We start from the raw sequence: 19,484 nt of genomic DNA on the forward strand, positions 1-19,484 counted from the left end.
CCCCCACTCTCCAGCCGCCGGGGGGGAGAGCGCGGCAAACGAGGCGCCCGCTGATGGCGTCACGGCGCGCGGCCGCTGCACAGTTGCCCGAGCAGAGCGGCAGGACAGCTGCAGGGGGCCTCGGGGCAGCGTTTATTTACAATAAACTCGGGTTAAAAACACACGGCACCCCAGCGCGAACCGCTCCAGCCCGTCCCCTCAGCGCAGAGCCCGGCAGCGGCGGCTGCTCCCTCGGTGCAGCGCCGCCCAGCTCCATGCGGTAACGGCCGCCAGGCCCCTTCACTGCTAGGCACGTATGTCCGTTGCAGCCGTTGGCACCGGCTCGGCTGCGGTTCCAAAAGGCGAGGCGAGGGGGCTGCTGTGCCCCTCAGTAGCCCAGTACCCTCTTTTCAGGCAGCAGCACGGCAGGTCTCAGTGCTACTTCAGCCAACTCCAGTCAAATCCCTGCAAGAAGAAGCAAGGAAAGGGCTGGTGAAGGAAGCAGCTGCTCCATGCCTGAGGGCAAGGCAGTGACCGAAGGGTTCTCGCTATTGCGTGGCTCTCCTTGAAAGAATCATTTTGAGGGAACAGCTAAAAAAATCCTCCCGATTTCACCGCTTGGTTTGCCTCCTGTGCAAAAGTCCCTGTCCTCATTACAGCACTCGGGCACATCACAAGCTGTACTGTGAAGTCGCTTTGGAAATTATGATCTGTGAATACATGATTTTGGGAATTACATTCTGTGTCTGAACAGAACCTAGTGCTACTGGTCCTACTGATTGTACAGGTACTGCAAGAACACCAAAGAAAAAGAAAACTAAAGGCTCCAAGTCGTACTTCTGTAAGAATAGAGAAAATAATCTTATAGCTATTCTTTTTTAACTCTGTGTTTTTCCAAGTGAATTGAAGAGGACAAATTTCATGTTCTGCTGCTTTTCTGTTGCCTAACTTCTGTTTCATGATGCAAGGAAAGCAGGAAGGAAACCAAGCATAAACAATCTGCAATGGACTGTGCACTTAGTCACATGGTCTAAACTTTTGGGCAGACCTGTGCGGTGCCAGGAGTTGGACTTTATGATCCTTAGGGGTCCCTTCCAATTTGGGATATTCTATGATTCCATGATTCTATGCATCAACAATCCATATGCTGATCTGCAGAGCATAATGCCACCACAAGCAAACAATCTTTCTGGATTAAAATATACCAGAGACAGATGCTGCACCTTGGAATGAGAGGCTGGAGAGGACAGAGATCAACAGGTAAGTAGGCAGTCACAGGTCTACTTTCTCCTCTCCAGCAACAGCAAGGAAACACAACAGGAAAGATTGTATTACAGAATTGATACCAACCCTGTCAGGGCTGAACAAAGTATTCAATGGCCAATGGCTATGCATAATTAAGGCAGTTTTCTTGCTAACATAACTACTTTGCATTATTCAGTGGCTAATTTCATCCCTCATGCATATTGCTCAATGCCTTGGTATTATGAAGTTGTCTGCAACTCCTACTAATGAGTTTTCATTTGCAGATGAATTTTCATTTCACTGAACTCATCCTGAATAACTTAGTAACTCCAACAAACTCACTTCGCTGTTTACTATGTTTCATAAACAGCAGAACATTAAAATGTCTATGAATTATAATGTTTACAAGAGCTCCATTTCAAACATCTTCATTTCTCCAACCCTCTGCTCCTTGCTATTTCAGCAGTTACAACTGGTAAACAGCTTTAACTTTTTATCTCATGAGAACAGATGTTAGCCCTAAGAAGACACTATAAGAAGCTTTTTCAAAATCCAAGGTATAGCATGCCAACAGATCTTACTTCTCCACAGATCAGTGACTTCCTTAGAAGACTGCAATAAATCTGTGAGACAATTTCACGCTGACAGAAGCTGTATTGACACTTCTCCTTGATAAAAAGTTTGATATACATGCCTAATTGTTCTTTTCTCATTGTATTTATATAGGTGTTTCTATGATATAGCCTCCAAAATCAGGTAAGAACCTTTTCTAGAAACCTGGTGTTCTGTGGTGCTCTTCATCCTCCCAGTAAATGAGCTCTTTTAAGCAGTAACTTACCAGCCTTCACCAGTAGTTCAGGAACAGTTTCAGATCACATCAACGCTTCTGGGTGATCTTTATCTACTTTTTTCACGTCTTGGTATTTCAAGCACAGACTAATACAAAAAGCCTTCCTAGGACTCTCTGCTTCTGCCACAAGGAGAGCTTCATTTAATAATCAGAAAAGGGCTCTCAGAATTGGAGAGCCCTGCTCACTCCAGTGCAGGGATGACTTTGCCCCATCCTCCTTTGTTGCTCAGTAGAGCAACACCCAGAGTTCAGGGAGCAGGATGGTGAAGTTTGGTTTCTCTTTGATGTGAACCAGAACAGTCTTGTTGAAAATGAAACCAATATTCTGATCAAACTCTACCCGCCGGAGAGTCTCGCTCTGTGCAGTCTAGCCAGCTGAGACTTTTCCAAGTACTACTTTCCATAAGGACCAGCATGTTAGCAGAGTCCAGGGGAGTGAAAGACATCATGTGGCAGCCACATCAATTTGCATAATTATAAATTAGCCTATTTAAGGAGGAGTTATCCGCACCCCAAGAGGATCTTGTGGCTTTTAAAAATCAGGTCCTCAGAAATACACCGACAGACTTACCATCATGCTGTTACTCTGCTCTTGTCTTGCCTCCTGTAAAATACTGCTGAAGCGGTCGAGATAATTCAGATTCTCTTCTATCACATCAATAAAATCTTCCCTGTAGGGAAAGCATAAGAAGACTGATTTAAAAGACAATTAAAACTGATGTCAGTAGGCCCTGCACTGAAGAAAACAAAACAAAACAAACAAACAAAAACAACACAAGGACTAATTGTTCTATGCAACTGTAGGAGCTGCCTTGTAGTGCACAAAACCTGTATTGAGGTGGCATTGTGCAGATCCTGACACTGGATTTGCTCTTCAGAGGCAGTACACAAACCACACTGAAATCCAACCTTAACAGAACCTGGGAAGCAAACTGAGTACAAAGGGACTGGAATTAAATCTCTCAACTTTTTGTAGTGCCTCACAGAAAAGCCATAGTTCAAGGAGGAGCTTTGCCAGAGATCACCAGCTAAAGGGTGATCAATGCACATCCCTTGGAGGTGGAATTTGCCCTGCAGCAGCAGACAGAAAAGACAAAGTAGCAAGAGTTGCTCAAGTTTCAAAAAACGGACTTCCAGCAACAGCCTGCTTAGAAAATGTGTACCTTCAGAACCTAAATATTTCCCTGACAACCAAAAAACAAAGAGATGGCCAAATGGTTTGATAAATTAAATGCTTGTGTTTATACCCCCTGCCCTCGTCAACAAAATCATCATGGCTGCAGATCGAGTGCTGAGCAGTCTTTGAGGAGTATCTTCTTTTTGTTAGGCTGACTGGAAGTAAAACTATTACTGAATTCAGAAGAGCGGGAAAAAAAAAAAAAAAGACAAAATCCAAACCCCTCAGCTCCTGACAACTCTCCTACTTCAGCTAGGACTAGCTGATCGACCTTAATAATGAAAGTTACCCAACCACAAGACTAAGTAATCTGACATGAAATAAATTAATTGTACAGTGCTAGCTGATGGAGATTCCAAGCTGTAGCTGAAAGTAGTTTGCAGAACTTGCACAGGACCAGAGTGTGGCAGTTTGTGAATAAAGTTAACCTAACTTCTGATTTTTATAGCATTAGTAACTTACTAGGTATTGAAAGCTTTTTGAGAAGGATTAAAAAAACAGATATTGAAGCAGATGGACTGCTTACTAATAACCCCAGCTTCAGACATCCATTCACACAATTAAGACTTTTTAAAATTACTGAAGCTGTCTGTAACAAGCAATAAATATAGTCTGATTTATCTAAGACTTCTATGAGAACTTGGGTATGAAAAGAAACCGGCCAAAGTCTAATTTTGCTGTGGTCCCCCGGGCCACTGTTGTGGTGTAGCTGGAAGGAAGTTATTTAAAAATGCCAGTCAGGAACTGAACAATGTTGCCTTCGGAGGCAGTACAGTATGCCATAACACTCCTTGCCTGTTATCCAAAAACCACCACATGGGAAGCGAAGACATGTCAAACGGATGGGGCCCCAAACACTGAAGACTTCAGTGGCAGAGGACAGGATTTCAAAGTGTACACACAAACAATAGTTACATTGGCTCTTTCTCTGCAGCAGCATCCTTTCCCCATAGTTCTTACCCATCTTCAGGAGTTGCCATAGGTGATAGCGGGTGAGGAACATGTTCCGAGGAGCTCTGGGGGAGCCAGGTGGCTGCGGAAGTTGAGGCTGCCCCTTCCAGGCTGGAGCTTACCAGTGATCGAGAAGAGCTCTGAGTCTAGGAAAAAAAAAAAATCGATTTGCTGTTATAGACAAAATGAAGTTCCCCTGCAGCCTGTGGACAGAACCATTGTGATGCTGGCTGTCCCACTGCAGCCCATGGAGGAACCCATGCTGGAGCAGGTGGACGTGCCTAGAAGGAAGATGCAGCTTGTGGAGCAGAACCCATCCTGGAGCAGGTTTGTGGAAGCAGCTGCAACCTGTGGGGGACCTATGCTGGAGCAGTCCTTTCCTGAAGGACTCCATCCCATCCAAAGGAGCAGCTTGGCGTTATATATGTTCATCTGATTTGTGTCAGTATGGAACAGTGCTAGGGCCGCATGGTATGATAAATGTGACCTTCTGTCTTACATACCCTTGTATAACCACAAGTCTAAGAAAAACAGAATGGTTGATGTATATAGTTCTTGTACCTTGCAAAGGAATTTGTGTCAGAAAATATTCCTCAAATCTATGAACCTATTTGCTTTTGTTATTCTGAACTCTTATTTCTAACAGTTACAGCCTTTTTTGTCTTCTTTGTGGTTGATTTAGCACTGCTATAGATGTGACTGTCCCTGTGAATGGCCTGTGAGGAATGTTTTAACTACTCGTGAAGTGTCAATAAGAGAGCTATTTGTGTTTGTATGTTCTTTCTTTGAAGTCTGGGGGTTTCAGAACAACTGCTAACAACTAGTGACTGTTATGGCTTCTGAATGGGACACTATGCAAGCCTCTGATATCTGGCCAGGAGATTAAGAAGAAAAAAAAGAAGCTGAAGGACAGCTAGGAGACAAGACTTGCAGGGGATGCTCTGTAAATTTGACATGCTGCCAAGGAGTACAAAGGGGAAGGACAAGAAAAAAACTTGGGAGAGGAAAGAAAAAAACTACGAGCCTTCAGCATGAAAGACCCCTAAAGACCCCCAGAGGGACCACCGGAGACCGATGCGCATGCTCCAGTAGGAGGGACTGGATCACGGAAGCTAATTATAATAACCTATTTTTTTTTTAGAAGTAGTAATGAATATGTATTAGTCTTGGAGCATAAAAATCAGCTACTTGATGTAACTGGTGTGCGTCCTGGTGGAGCGGAGACTCCCGGTGCACCCAGCACTGTTTGCTTACCTCTATTCTTTTAATAAATTGTAAACTTTCATTATAATCCTATTTTGAAGACTGAGCCATTTATAACATTGGGAAGCAATGCATCCCACGGGAGGTACCCTGCACTGCAGCAGGGGAAGAGCACGAGGAAGAAGGAACATCAGAGATGAAGCATTATGGACTGACTGCAACTCCCATTCCCCATCACTCGTGCTGCCCAGGGCAGGAACAAGCAGAAGAACAGAGATCAAAGTTGAGTGTGGAAAGAAAGGGAGGGTGAGCAAAAGTGGTTTTATTTTTTTCAGTTCTCACTGTCCTACTGTTATCAACTGGCAAAAAATTAAATTAATCTTCTCCAAGCTGAGTCTGTGACAACTGATGGTAATTAGTAAGCAATCTGCCTGTCCTCATCTCCAACCACAGGTTATTCATTTTATTTCTCTCCCTGTCCTGCTTTGGAAGGGAAGTGAGAGCACAGCTGGGTGGGAATGTGGAGGCCCACCCACTGCAATATGCCATGTCCTAAACCGTGAGCCATGCACAGCAACAACAATTTTGAGCGTGTAAAGGCTATGTTTCCTATGATAACCTTAAATGTTAGCATGTGGAAATCAGGAGATTGTTTTGGCCCTACAGTCACTAGAAACAATGCATAAAAAGCAGTGTATCCTTAAAACACCTTATACTATTCAAGAAAGCACCTATTTCACTTTTGCAGCAATACTATCATAATGATAGGTTTAAAAGAGCAGTCTGGAGTTCACCTATCCCAGTATATGTCCTCTGGTGCTACATGCTCAGAGAACATAAGAACAAGGCTCATGTCGTGCCATGCCATGTGTACTGTACTCCAGCCTCCAGCAGTTTGCCATCTGAGGACTCACTGGAACCAACAACTCTTTTACTGGACTTCTTTTCCATTAATTTGTCTAGTGCCTTTCTAAATCTGTGTGAACTATTAGCATCTCAAACTTCCCTTCTCTACAGGAAAGTACCGGTTGTGTGGATATATATTTTTTTTTTGGTCTGTTTTGATCTTGTCTCTTTAGTTTCATTTGATGTTCCCTGGTTCCTGTAATGGAAGGAAGAGCCAACAACTAATCCAAAAGCTACTTACGCAAGCAATTTTGAGCAAATGCCATATCTCCCTTTGTCTTTTGCCCTGCATCTGCATCACCGAGTTATCAGCTTCTTTGATGTTATTTAAAGCCACTTCAATCTTTGGAAGCAAGTCAATAATCTTCTGCTTGCAGCCCAAGAGCTTGCTGAAATTAAAACAAAGCACAGTTACTTTTCTACTTGTGTGGCAATATGCTTTGGCAGGACCAAGGTGGCCTCATCTTGGGATTCATGAAAACGCCTGTGAGAACAGCCCTTTCCCTTAGCACAACATTGTGATGCAGGTACAATAGCCACAAGACTGGAGAGGCCCCTGGACTTTTCTAAGTCCAGTTAAGACTCAAAAAAGTGGGCAGACAACACACAACAATACCCAGAATATAAGCTATTCTTATACGAGATACAAAAATTGGTCCTAATGACAATGAACAACAGAGAAACTCAACCATGGTATTTTAATTTTCTTTGGTCTGTGCTGGTCTCTGTGGGATGACTGTACTTTAGCTAGCAACTTTTTTTTTTTGTGGCATAAGCTACATCTGAAAATAAAATTAGGTCATGTTTTGCTGATTACTGAGATCTACATATTATTTCTTTTGTTGATCTGTTTGAAAATTTAATGAACAAATCAATGTTACCTTCTCAACTGTTACAATGTTCTTTAATTTATTTAAAAAAATAAAAATAAAAAATCCCAACCTAAGCACTGGCAGAATTTGTCACATTTTAGAGCAGCCTCTTGGATGCTAACAGTACAAGCCATTACGTTCTCCTCCCTTTTGCTACTAGTTGCATACATTAGCTGCATTTTAAAAGAGCTAGGTGGAAATTCAACTCTGACAAAGGAGCAGAACTAATACTGCTATGAGAAGTTCACATTTGTGAACACATCATCTGGGTTCTGTTCTCCATGGTTTTCCTCTCCTTTCCTGCTACAAAGATACAAATATGGAAAGTTGCGTTTGTTTGTTTTTCTGCATAAATACCTAAGATGGCCAAAAAGTTCCTTGAGAACTCGGTCTTGACTCTGAACTGTCTGCACAATAATCTTCACCATGTCCGTGCTGTCACTGTAGGCATGATCTGGAAGGGACATCAATCACCATATAAGTATAATACTCTTCAGTGAGGAGCCACTGTGGATACAAATGCCCAGCACCAAGGAAAGTCACTGAATACGTGCAGTCACATAAACAAACATAATTAAAAAATTCTGAAATTAGCTAAAATCTCTCATTAGGCACAGCTTTTCCTTAACGTCTCTTCTCTCCACAGATATGTATACAATTCCAGCAACTCTTGCTGCCCAGATACTGGTTTCAATACAGTCTGCAGGTGGCTGTCAAACACATACGTAACTGACTCTTCCTGCTCATGAGCTACTATGTTCAGAACACCTAACACCCAGACATGGGGCTCCATCCAGTACAACTAAGAGGTAGAAGCAGGAGAAGAAAAGAGACTGCCCTTTGACTGGAGTGATGACAGAGTTCTTCCTGAATCTGCGGGGAATAAAGGACTACCCTGTAACTGGGACAGGAAAAAAAATACCTGGAGGCAGACAGACTTCTTCAAGGCTGATGTTCCAAGTCTGAAAATTGTAGGACAAACTCATGTCTGAGGAACAGTGCTACAGGAATTTGGGAGAGCTCTAGGCTGAGCAAGAAGAAATCAGCTTGAGGCATGCTCTTGAGTCTGGTTAGCTTTAATACAATAATTTTCCTTCTCCTAAACATTATTTTCAGGGTTGCAGAATTTGAGTTCAGAAAAATTAGCAAAAATTAGTGGTCAGGTACAAATTCATAACAGTCTTTGAACTTCCATACCTGGTGGTCTTGTTTTTAATTGCTTGTACAGGTCTATGGCTCTCTGTTCCCTTAGAAAAGAAGAAAATTATTCGTACATGTATCAACAAAGAGATGACTCAAGAAAAAAACAAACAACACAACAACATTATAATTAAGTTATGCCTTGCTGAACCTCATACATTGGAGATGCCGCCTTCCATTGCAAGTGCACAAGTATGGTATTTGGGATACAGTTAACAGTCTTCCTGTGATGGAAGTCAAGACTTCCCTAAAAGCAGTCTCTCTTTTCCTGTGATTATGCATTTTCTTCTCAGACAACCACAGTAACTGGAGGTTATTTTTAGTGTCAAATTTTCATGTGGCTCAGATATGTATTCATTCTGTGGTATCTCTAATTGTGAAACTTAATTTTCAACTATAGGTACTTCTGCACAACTGCCTGAAAAATTATTGTTCCTGTTCTGCTTACTTTGCCTGGTCAATTTCACAGTGAAATTATGCAAACAGAAAGATAGCCATATCAAAAACAATAGAACAATAGTGTTTTTCTTCTTCCCATTAAGTCTATGTTCTTTCTCTCAAATATTTCAAAAGAAGCCAAACACTGAAGCTTCTACCTTTGAACAAATCTTCACATCTAAATCAGAAGTTGGTCACAAACAATCAGTTTAGCCAGTTTTGACACTGCACTTTAGGCTCTCACCAGGCCTCTTTCGTTAACTGCCCCTAGATCACCCCAATATGGTTCCATCGCGCAAGCTTCTTCTCATGTACATTGTTTCCAGCATACTGGATAGTTATCTATCTTGAGACTCATGCTTAAGGCAAAGATAGGGAAGAGGTGCTCTTTTCTCCTCATTAAGAACAGCAGCACAGAACTTCATCTTCATAGTGTTAGACTAGCATAATCAACAGCTTAGGGCATGCTTTAAGCACCCTGAAAATAGCTGATGCAGCCTTGCATGGTCCAAATACTAAAAACAACATTTTAGGAGGCACATTCATTAGTTTAAGCTGATCTGAATATGGGCTACTGCTGCAAGAGGTGGCTTCTCCCTTCCAGCACTTCCTCTCTTGAAAAAAAAAAAAAAAAAACAACCTTTAGCTGATCTAGCTCTGCAGAGGGACAGGGGAGAACATGCCATGAACAGGCGTGTTTCCTCTCAGAATATTCAATACAGGTTAAATTAACAGATCTAACCTTGGTGGTTATTTGACCCCTCTTTTATAATTGTCACTTGTGCTCTCAACAACAGCTTGAAATATAATTGCTTCCTAGCACTTCTTAACATCAGTAGTATCTGTTCACTCTTTCATGTTTTAATGCTTTTTAAAAAACAAATACTCAAGTTCCAAAATATTAAAGTATTCATGAGTTTTTAATTATCCTTGCTCTGAAATCATACTAAAGCTATTTAACACGATTTTACAATGAACTCCTAACTTTCTCAGGAAACATTGTAAATTCACTCTTCCCCAGTGCCAAAAGAAATCTTCTGCATTTTCGAGACCAAGATATTCATATCTTGGGCCCATCCTATTCTTAGATGAAGTCTCACAGTCAATGACAGAAAAGCATCCTGTTTTCTCCAGCTGTGTTCTCCAGGTTTCCCCAAGTCTAGTTATTCTGTGGCTGCAGTTAAGCTAGATAAGCTAGGTAAGCTTGCTCCTGTGACTGAATGCTAATCTTTCTTGGACATCTAGCTTTCTGACAAATCAGTGTCAATCTGCCTTGCCATGTTGCTAACTGATCAGTTGATCTTCAAGAGGAAGGCGGAGCATACGTCAAAGAAAGTGGGACTTCCTCTCTTACCAGCAGAATGATCTTAAACTGATTGCAAAGCTACTCTGCATGCTCAGTTTGCAAAAAAAAAAAAAATTGAGGAGCGCGTTTCTAAAGTGCTGACAGAACAGCCATTACAAAAGACAGAAAATATTGCTCAAACACCAAAGCCCACAAAATCCATTCATGTACAACAAAAACAGCAAGCAAAAGACTTACAGACTCTCCATGACTTCTCCTTGGCGTCTTGCGTATGGACTCTTCTGAAGCTCCACAATCTCTGTGTGCAGAGCCATAATCTGTTCATCTAGATATCCAATATCTTCAGCCTAATGGGGAAACGTAGCTGCAAATCAAACTGAAGGAGATAGAAATTCCCAGAATACACACTTGTGTAACAGGCAGACTTCAGGAGACATGGCTGCTGCTGTAATAACTGAGGTCATTATTAGTACCTTCTCAGTGATGATATCACCTCCATTCACATCTCTGACAATCACACTGGATGAGAAAAAACAACTTCTATATAAATCACAGTGCTATAAGATGCACACTTCACACACACGCAGGCTCTACAAATGTTCCAGCAATGGAGAATTTTTCCCCTGCTCTTACAGAATGAATGAAGGATGTTCTCATTTATTTTATACCTCCATATGCCAGGGGCGTAAAATAAATCTGCATTTTGGTCTGATATATTTCTAGTATTTCACACCTTCCTCAGAGCAAGGTACCAACCTCATACCAAGCCCCCCACATGACTTAGATGAAGCAAACATCAAGAACTTCTTGAGCATGAGGACTAGCCAAGTGGTGCCTGACACGCACCAGAGATCTCTGGTAGCACGGTAGAGAAGACACAGGCTAACATCTTTGTACCATGGACTGGGCACTGATCACACAATACAACTGGGTGGCAAAGAAACTGCCTTCCTGAGAAAGTATTTTGCCATATTTCAGCTTTTTCTTTCTGTCTTGGGGTTGTAGGATCTGCAGAAGGAGTATTTTCTAGAATGTACTTGGTGCTGAAGCTGCAGAAGTACTTGGCATGAGGCTGTATAAGTGGGATGTGACCCCTTGACCAGAAAAGGACATCTTGGAAGTAAAGAACAAACCAAGAAGAGAAGAAGTCACACATGGTCAAAAGAGAATCAGATTGTGAGAAAAATGTGAAGTAAACCATGTTGTCAGAGTCTCTATCTGGAGCACGATGGCTCACAAACTGTGTCTCACAGAAGTTAAGGTGCTCTCTAGATGGTCTAAGATACCACTGTATACTACACGGTAAAATATTTTCCATTCCTGATAAATCTTATGTGGTGTGACCAGTTATTGGACTACACAGCTTGAAGACAGAACATAATTCTGATTCTCTGAAAAGCAAACAGATGTTGATGCTCTTGGTTTTCTGTAAACCGCCATCAACAGCTTTCAATTATCCTGCTAGAAGCAGCTTCCATTCTATCTTTCTTGCATTCTAAAAGGAACTGTATTGGGTTTATGTGACAAGGTTTTCATAGCAAGGGGCTATAGGAGTGGCCTCTGTGCAAACAGACCAGGAGCTGCCCCCATCCTGGACGGAGCCAGTTCCAGCTAGCTTCGAAACGTACCTGGTGCTGGGCAAAGCAGAGATGCTATCAGTGGTGCTGTCATAACCTATTTAAGGAAGGGCTAAAAATGCAGTGCAACAGCAGTGAGAGAGGAGTGAGAAAAGTATGAGAGAAGCAACCCTGCAGACACCAAGACCAGTGAAGGAGGGAAGGAGGTGCTCCAGATAGGAAACCAGATGTTTCCCTGCAGCCTGTGGAGGAGCATGTCAGAGCAGACATCCATGCTACAGCCCATAGAGAGCCCCCAAAGGAACAGGTGGGTATGCCCTGAAGGAAGCTGCAGCTTCCATTAGAAAAGAAGAAGCAACAGCATTTGACAATAAACTTTTACACTCATTCTACTTCCAAACCTAATTTTCATAGCTAGAAGTTTACTCTATCCCTATTAAGGTCTGGACAGAACTGTAAGCAGAATTAGTCCAACTCCTCACTGCTTTCAGTGGAAGTAGAATTAAAATGCTCATTCCTCAAAAATGGAGATCAGAATTCTAATTAGGATATAAATTTCAACTAAACCTTCTTGTAGGACTAACTAGCTGAGAAACAGAAAGCCATTATGTCAGCTCAGCTGTCTACAAATGAAGACATCCATTATCCATTAGGACAACTCTGAGTAAGAACTAGCTCTAGCTCCACTCTGAATTTCTTAACGCATCTGCGCTGGTGTGGCCTCACCTCAAGTACTGTGTGCAGTTCTGGGCACAACAGTACAAAAAGGATGTAAAACTGCTGTGTCCAGAGGAGAGCCTGGAGGGGAAGACATATGAGGAGCGGCTGAGGTCACTTGGCCCGTTCAGCCTGGAAAAGAGGAGGCTGAGGGGAGACCTCATCGTGGTCTACAGCTTCCTCACAAGAGGGAGTGGAGGGGCAGGCACCAACATATTCTCCTTAATCACCAGTGATAGGACCCGCAGGAATGGTGTCAAGCTGAGGCAGGGGAGGTTTAGGCTAGACATCAGGAAGAGGTTCTTCACTGAGAGGGTGGTCGTACACTGGAACAGGCTCCCCAGGGACATAGTCACTGCACCAAGCCTGTCTGAATTTAAGAAGTGTTTGACTGTGCTCTTAGTCACATGGTCTAAAATATTGAGTAGACCTGTGCAGTGCCAGGAGTTGGACTTGATGATCCTTACAGGTCTCTTCCAACTCAGGATATTCTATGATTCTATGATTTAATTTCTTTTACCAAAACCTAATTTGCATATTTACTTGCAAAATACAAACAAATGTATGTCTGTACTCCTCAATGAAGTAGTGCAATTTTGAAACCACTGTTTAGTAAGGGATTGGTACTATTTTCAGCTTCAGCAATGCAAACTTGTGTGTGTAACAAAACCAACAAATACTCTTGGCTATAGCAACGCTATTTCTTCTCTGCAATAAATAACATTTCTGCAGTCTACCATCCTATACAGACAACTGAGTCTGGTGAAATTTGCATTTGTTTTGTTCAAACCAATAAATCCAAACAACCTTGTGACTGAGGACTGTTTCTTTTTAATGCTCCCACCTGTAGCCATGATTTTCTCATTCTCACAGCAAAAAGTTTATCAAATAGACTAAAGGGACAAAGCAATACAAGACAGTTAAAGTTGCTGTCACATCCTTTACAGAGAGATAACAAAGTCTCTTTAATATCACCTACCTGGGCACACTGAGAAGCCTTCTCTTCCATCTCCTTCCATGCTTTGAGCATCTTTTCTGAAGCTTAAGAGAAGAGATTTGTTAATTTAAAAAAAAGCTATAGATAACAAAAATAAAGCACGACCTGAACTTTGCATCTATCAGTTGAATTTAAACGCAAACAGCATAAGGCCAAATCTCCAAGCAGGAGCCATAAACCCAGAGATCAGAGAGAGCCAGTAAAGCCACAATGTAACAGAAACTCCAAGCTGACCTTAAGTTGAAGCAAACTGTTTTGATAGGATTTCACTGTTTGCAAGCACTGGTCTAAAATGGCTTTGAGTCTTTAAACACCATTATTAAGCTCAACAACTGCCACATTTGATTAAATAGACTGTACAAAAACAGTTCAGTGAGTACTTCTATTTTCCATCATAATCCTTCTGCCCAGTTATAATTTTTGACTCAAGTTTCACTTTCTAGCCATATGTCCAAACTATGCATAAATTGCTACTGTCCCCTGAATAATATTTGTAAGATCCAAACATTTCTACAACATTAAAACTGCAGTTAGGGCTTTTTTTTTTTTTTTTTTTTTTTTACCTAATCTCTCAACCTGACTTGCGCTACCTCCTGGTATCAGCCACCACAAAATTGCTCTTTCAGCACTGTTCAAAACAGCGTTACAATTACCATGTTGGTTTCTTTTGCCACAGATGGTTAGCAGCTCTCCTACTGCACATCAAGTGCAACAACTCTGCCCTTCACTTTATACCCACTGACCATTCCAAATCTGTAAAACTTTGAAAAAATAAACAGCAAACATTTACAACTTGAGTATGTGGCAGAATGGGCAGTGTTATATATCTTAAATTATAAAAAAGTGACATCATTCACATGGAGCCATATGTGCTACAGGAGCCCAATGTTCCTTTATTTTCCTGGCTTGATATTAGTAGGGAACAATCTACTTGTTTCACTGTGCCTGAAGGTACACAGACATCTTTTACTTATCTTCCTGCCTTTGCTTGTGCCAAACTCTTCTCTTGCATTTACTCCCAGCAAAGACATAGAGATGCTGAGGAACAGAATGGCAGCTCCTACATTCATTTTCTTTTAAGCTAGTTCCTACCCACAGTCCTTCATAGTCAACCTGATCCTTTACAGGATCAGGAAAGAAACTCAGGCGAGTATTACACAAATACGTACATATGCCATAAGCCATCTGGTCACTGTATCTCTCCAGGTCGAGGCGAATGCTCTGATGAAAGAATTCCAGCTTTGCTTTCAGTTGCTGAGATGCTGATACCATATTGTTTTTCATTTTGATTAGGTTGGCATTATACCGAAGGAGACTCAGCCTAACAAGTGAAACAAGAACAGTACATGTTAGTTGAAAAGTGTATGTGGACTTACGTAGCCAGAGACCAAAGAAGCTGTCACATCACCTGAAGGGAAGACACTTAGCAAAAAATTGCCTAGGATCTTTGGAACAGGGAGTCTTGGTGGGGCCACAGACTCACATCCACAGAAGCTGCAGGTGCTCAGCAAGCAAAAGAGAAAGTACTTCCATGGTTCCTCATCCCCCCCAGCCCCCAATTAAACAGTCTTTGCAGTGTGGACTACTTTTAGCATATATGGACTCCTGTAGCACACGTGGCTCCATGTGAATGATGTCACAGAATTGAAGGGGTTGTAAGGGACCTCAAAAGATAATTGGGTCCAACCCCCCTGCCAAAGCATGTTCCTTAGAGCAGGCTGCCCAGGTAGGCGTCCAGACGGGCCTTGAATATCTCCAGAGAAGGATACCCCACAACCTCCCCGGGCAGCCTGTCCCAGCACTCCATCACCCTCACTGTGAAGAAGTTCTTTCACATGTTGGTGTGGAAATTCCTGTACTCCATTTTGTGGCCATTGCCCCTTGTCCTGTCCCCACAAACCACTGAGAAGAGGTTGGCCAAATCCCTCTGTCTTCCACACCTCAGGTATTTATACACATTGATGAGATCCCCTCTCAGTCTTCTCTTCTCCAGGCTGAACAGACCCAGGTCTCTTAGCCTTTCCTCATAGGGAAGATGCTCCAGGCCCTGTATCATCTTTGTGGCCCTCCGCTGGACTCTTTCCAGGAGATCTCTGTCTTTCTTGTACCAGGGAGCCCAGAACTGGACATAGTACTCCAGGTGAGGCCTGACCAGGGCAGAGTAGAGGGGGAGGATCACCTCCCTTGACCTGCTGGCCATACTCCTTTTAATGCACGCCAGGATCCCGTTGGCCCTCTTGGCCACAAGGGCACAGTGCTGGCTCATGGTCAACCTGTCATCCACCAGGACCCCCAGGTCCTTCTCCTCAGAGCTCCTCTCCAGCAGGTCATCCCCTAGCCTGTACTGATACGTGTGGTACTTCCCAGGTGCAGGACTCTGCACTTGCTCTTGGTAAACCTCATTTGGTTTCTTCCTGCCCATCTCTCCAGCTGGTCCAGGTCTCGCTGAATGGCAGCATAGCCTTCTGGCGTGTCAGCCACTCCTCCCAGCTTTGTGTCATCGGCGTACTTGCTGAGGGCAGACACTATTCCCTCATCAAGGTTGTCAATGAAGATGTTGAACAAGACCGGACCCAGCACCGACCCCTGGGGAACACCACTAGTCACAGGCCTCCAGTCAGACTCTGTGCTGCCGATCACCACCCTGTGAGCTTGGCCAGTCAGCCCCTTCTCAACCCACCTTACTGTCCACTGCTGTATCCCACACTTTCTCAGCTTTGCTATGAGGATGTCATGGGAGACAGTATTGAAAACCTTGCTAAAGTCAAGGTAGATGACATCCACTGCTCTCCCCCCATCTACCCAGCTGGTGATGGCATCATAGAAGGCAACGAGGTTGGTCAAGCACGACTTCCCCTTGGTGAATCCATGCTGACCACTCCTCATAACCTTCTTCTTCTCCTCTTACAATTGCCTGGAGATGGCATCCAGAACAAGCTGCTTTAACATCTTTCCAGGGACAGAGATGAGACTGACTGGCCTGTAGTTTCCCGAATCATCCTTCTTGCCCTTCTTGAAGACTGGAGTGAGAGTGGCTATCCTCCGATCTTCAGGCACCTCTCCTGTTCTCCAGGACCTTTCAAAGATGATAGAGAGCGTTTTGGCTTGTCACCTCTGCCAACTGCCTTAGCACACGTGGATGCATCCCATTGCAACCCATGGATTTGTGTGCATTGAGCCCACTCAGATGCTCCTGAACCACTCCTTTGTCAACAAGGGGGGAGATCTCCACTTTCCAGACTCTTTCTCCTCCCTCCAGGGGGGGAGTCCCTGAAGCAAAGAAAGCATTCAGTATCTCCGCCTTCTCAGCGTCTCTCATTACCAGGACACCCCCCTCGTTCAGCAAGGGACCCACGTTACCCCTAGTCTTCCTTTTACTGTTTACATACTTTAAAAACAAACAAACAAAAAAAGAACTTATTATCTTTTATCTCTTTTGCAAGCCTCATCTCTAGGTGGTCTTTAGCCTTCCTTGTCATTTCCCTGCAGGCCCTAACAACACTTCTATACTCCTCCCAAGAGGACAGGCCCTTTTTTCACATTTCATAAACCTTCCTCTTCTTTTTGATCTTGCCAATGAGCTCTTTGCTCATCCACGCAGGTTTCCTGCCCACCTTCCGGAATTTCCTACTCTTAGGGATGCACAGGTCCTGAGCTTGGAAGAAGTGCTGTTGTAGCCCAGCTCTCACATGCACCCTTGCCTTCTAGCAACCTAGCCCATGAGATACGCCCAAGCAGGTCCCGGAAGAGATCAAAGTTGGCTCTCCGGAAGTCCAGGGTAGCAATCCAGCTTTTAGCCTTACTTCTTATGTCACCTTTTTTTTAATCAATTGATATAGAACAGTGCCCATTCTGCTACTCGGTCATAGGATAAAACCTACAAATGTAGCAAGCAGTTCCATAGATTCTGTCACCAGTTCCATGGATTCTGCAAAACAACTGTACTGGGCTGCGCTGGGAGGAGCACTGCCAGCAGGCTGAGGGAGGTGATGTGATCCCTCCCTTCTGCTCAACTGTGGTGAGATCACACCTGGAGTTGGGTCCAGGTTTGCTCTCCCCAGTACAGGAGAGATGTGGAGCTACTGCAGAGAGTCCAACGAAGATGATTAAGGGACTGGAGCCCCCCCCCTATGAGGATGGGCTGAGAGAGCAGGGACTGTTCAGCCTGGAGCAGAAAAGGCTGACTGAGGATCAGCATGTGCAAATACCTGAAGGGAGGGTATAGACAGAGCCAGGCTCATTTCAGTGGTGCCCAGTTACAGGACAAGATGCAATAAGCCAAAAATGAAAACACAGGAGGTTCCATCTAAACATCAGGAAACAAGTTTTTACTGCGTGGGTGACAGGGCACTGACATAAGTTGCCCAGAGAGGTTGTGGGGTCTCCCTCCTTGGAGATCTTTTCAAGTTGTCTGGATGTGGTCCTGGGAAAGCTGCGTGAGCAGAGGTTAGACCAGATAACCTCCAGAGGTCCCTGCCAAACTCAGCCATTCTAGAAGTAAGGTTCAACTTTCTTAAATTATTATCAACATCAGGAACTATGCAGTAAAATTCATGGAGTGGAACTATTTCCAAGCCCAGATACGCTTTATAATGTAAAAGTGCAGAAGAGCAGAGGGCTGTAAAATTTTTGGTAATCAAAACTCCCCTGAGATGTACATTTCCATTCAAACAGTCTCCATGCTTACATAATACTGTATGTCCAGAATTAGGAATAACAACTTACATGGCAGCTCTCTGGCCCTGGAAAAGCCTGCTATAATCTTCTTTTAGGCCAATCACGTAGTGAACTGCTTCTGCCCATACCTTGCGCAGTTGAGGAATTGGCAGCTGGATTTTACTATCCTGTACTGAATGCAAGAAAAACATGACTGTACATAAATGAAAGAACAACTGTTGAAAAGGAGCCTAGTAATTACACCATTCCCAATTCCTGATTTAGGTGCCTAAACTAAGAGATCAAGACATGTAAGAGCTGCTTATTTGTTACATGGTGATGCTTAAGCACATACAAGCTTTTCATGTTACAGTTCTCAGGTACTGGCCAGGCAGTAGCTCATGTTTAAACTCACAGCTAAGATTTCTTTGAGCATTTTGGTTTTTGGCACTACAAGTCATGGACTAACACCACATGAAACATGGCAGAAGACAGGACCCATGACTGGTTTTATCCAATAACTCCGTTACCTGAAGTACTTGCTTAAGCTATCAAAACAAATTTAGTTGCTCTCTTTAACCAACTGACACTGGTCACTGTCCTGACACGTGTTTCATCTGAAATTGCCTTCCAATCTTCTTTACATTTCCCTCCAGATTCCTGAAGTAGATACCTAAAGAAAAGATGTAGGATTCACGTGGATTCCCCTACAGAGACGAGGAATTGTCAGTACACTGGTATATCAATGAGCGTGCTGTAAAAAGCCTTAGCCCCAAGATATTCAGCAGAATAGGGCAATACAAAGGGACTCACCAGACTAAAATAGTCCAACATATAGAAAACAAACAAACAAACACACAGAATAAACCTGAGTGTCAGTAAAAGGAGTCAGGGAAATCCTGTAGAATCAGGCCAAAGAAAATTAATATATTTAACAGTAACTGGTACGTGTCATGAGGCATTTCCTTTACATGCAGCATCCTTGCAGATGTTTCCTGTCCTTTGACACTGTTTTTTCTTTTGTAGAGGTATAGTAGGTCAGGCAATAAATGCTTTGCCCTGTTAAATCTACAGAACATGGAAATACAGCACTGTAGATGAAACTTTGTTAGGCTGCTCCAGGTTCTTAAACGTTCTTTGAACTAGAGGCTGCCCTTCAAGATATACACAGAGATCTGTAAGGCAAATCTACCTCCATATTAAGTGAGAAGCAATGCTTTCAGGTCCAAGGGGTCCTCCAGCATTACTTACCAATGTAATTTACACAGTCAGACAGACTCCGAGAAGCAAAGGGTCCATCATAGACAGTTTTGCTTTTATCAAACAAATAGACCATATAGCTATCCCAGCCTCTCTGGTGAGGAAAAAGAACATGAACATGAGAAATCCTGGTTACAACATGAGTTAATT

At 43.1% G+C, this 19,484-nt stretch overlaps 1 protein-coding gene across 5 annotated transcripts in view; it reads right to left on the bottom strand.

The window, feature by feature from the left end:
* Positions 1-109: 109 nt before the first annotated feature.
* Positions 110-19,484, bottom strand: part of CHUK (component of inhibitor of nuclear factor kappa B kinase complex) — a 33,508-nt gene continuing 14,133 nt past the window's right edge. For 3 of the 5 annotated variants that reach the window (XM_084525265.1, XM_084525263.1, XM_084525267.1), the window contains 12 exons: positions 19,326-19,428; positions 18,144-18,267; positions 16,399-16,494; positions 14,588-14,739; positions 13,401-13,462; positions 10,365-10,474; positions 8,381-8,430; positions 7,541-7,637; positions 6,553-6,700; positions 4,212-4,348; positions 2,646-2,745; positions 110-444 (listed from right to left, as the gene is read on the bottom strand). In XM_084525265.1, the coding sequence (XP_084381391.1) occupies positions 418-444; positions 2,646-2,745; positions 4,212-4,348; positions 6,553-6,700; positions 7,541-7,637; positions 8,381-8,430; positions 10,365-10,474; positions 13,401-13,462; positions 14,588-14,739; positions 16,399-16,494; positions 18,144-18,267; positions 19,326-19,428 (1,206 nt within the window). In that variant the 3' untranslated portion in view covers positions 110-417. Of the gene's footprint in view, positions 445-2,645; positions 2,746-4,211; positions 4,349-6,552; positions 6,701-7,540; positions 7,691-8,380; positions 8,431-10,364; positions 10,475-13,400; positions 13,463-14,587; positions 14,740-16,398; positions 16,495-18,143; positions 18,268-19,325; positions 19,429-19,484 lie in introns of those variants that run through there. The other 2 variants (XM_084525264.1, XM_084525266.1) reach the window with 2 other exon arrangements.

This window comes from Aythya ferina (genome assembly GCF_964211825.1).
Source record: "Aythya ferina genome assembly, chromosome: 7".
Taxonomy (NCBI): domain Eukaryota; kingdom Metazoa; phylum Chordata; class Aves; order Anseriformes; family Anatidae; genus Aythya; species Aythya ferina.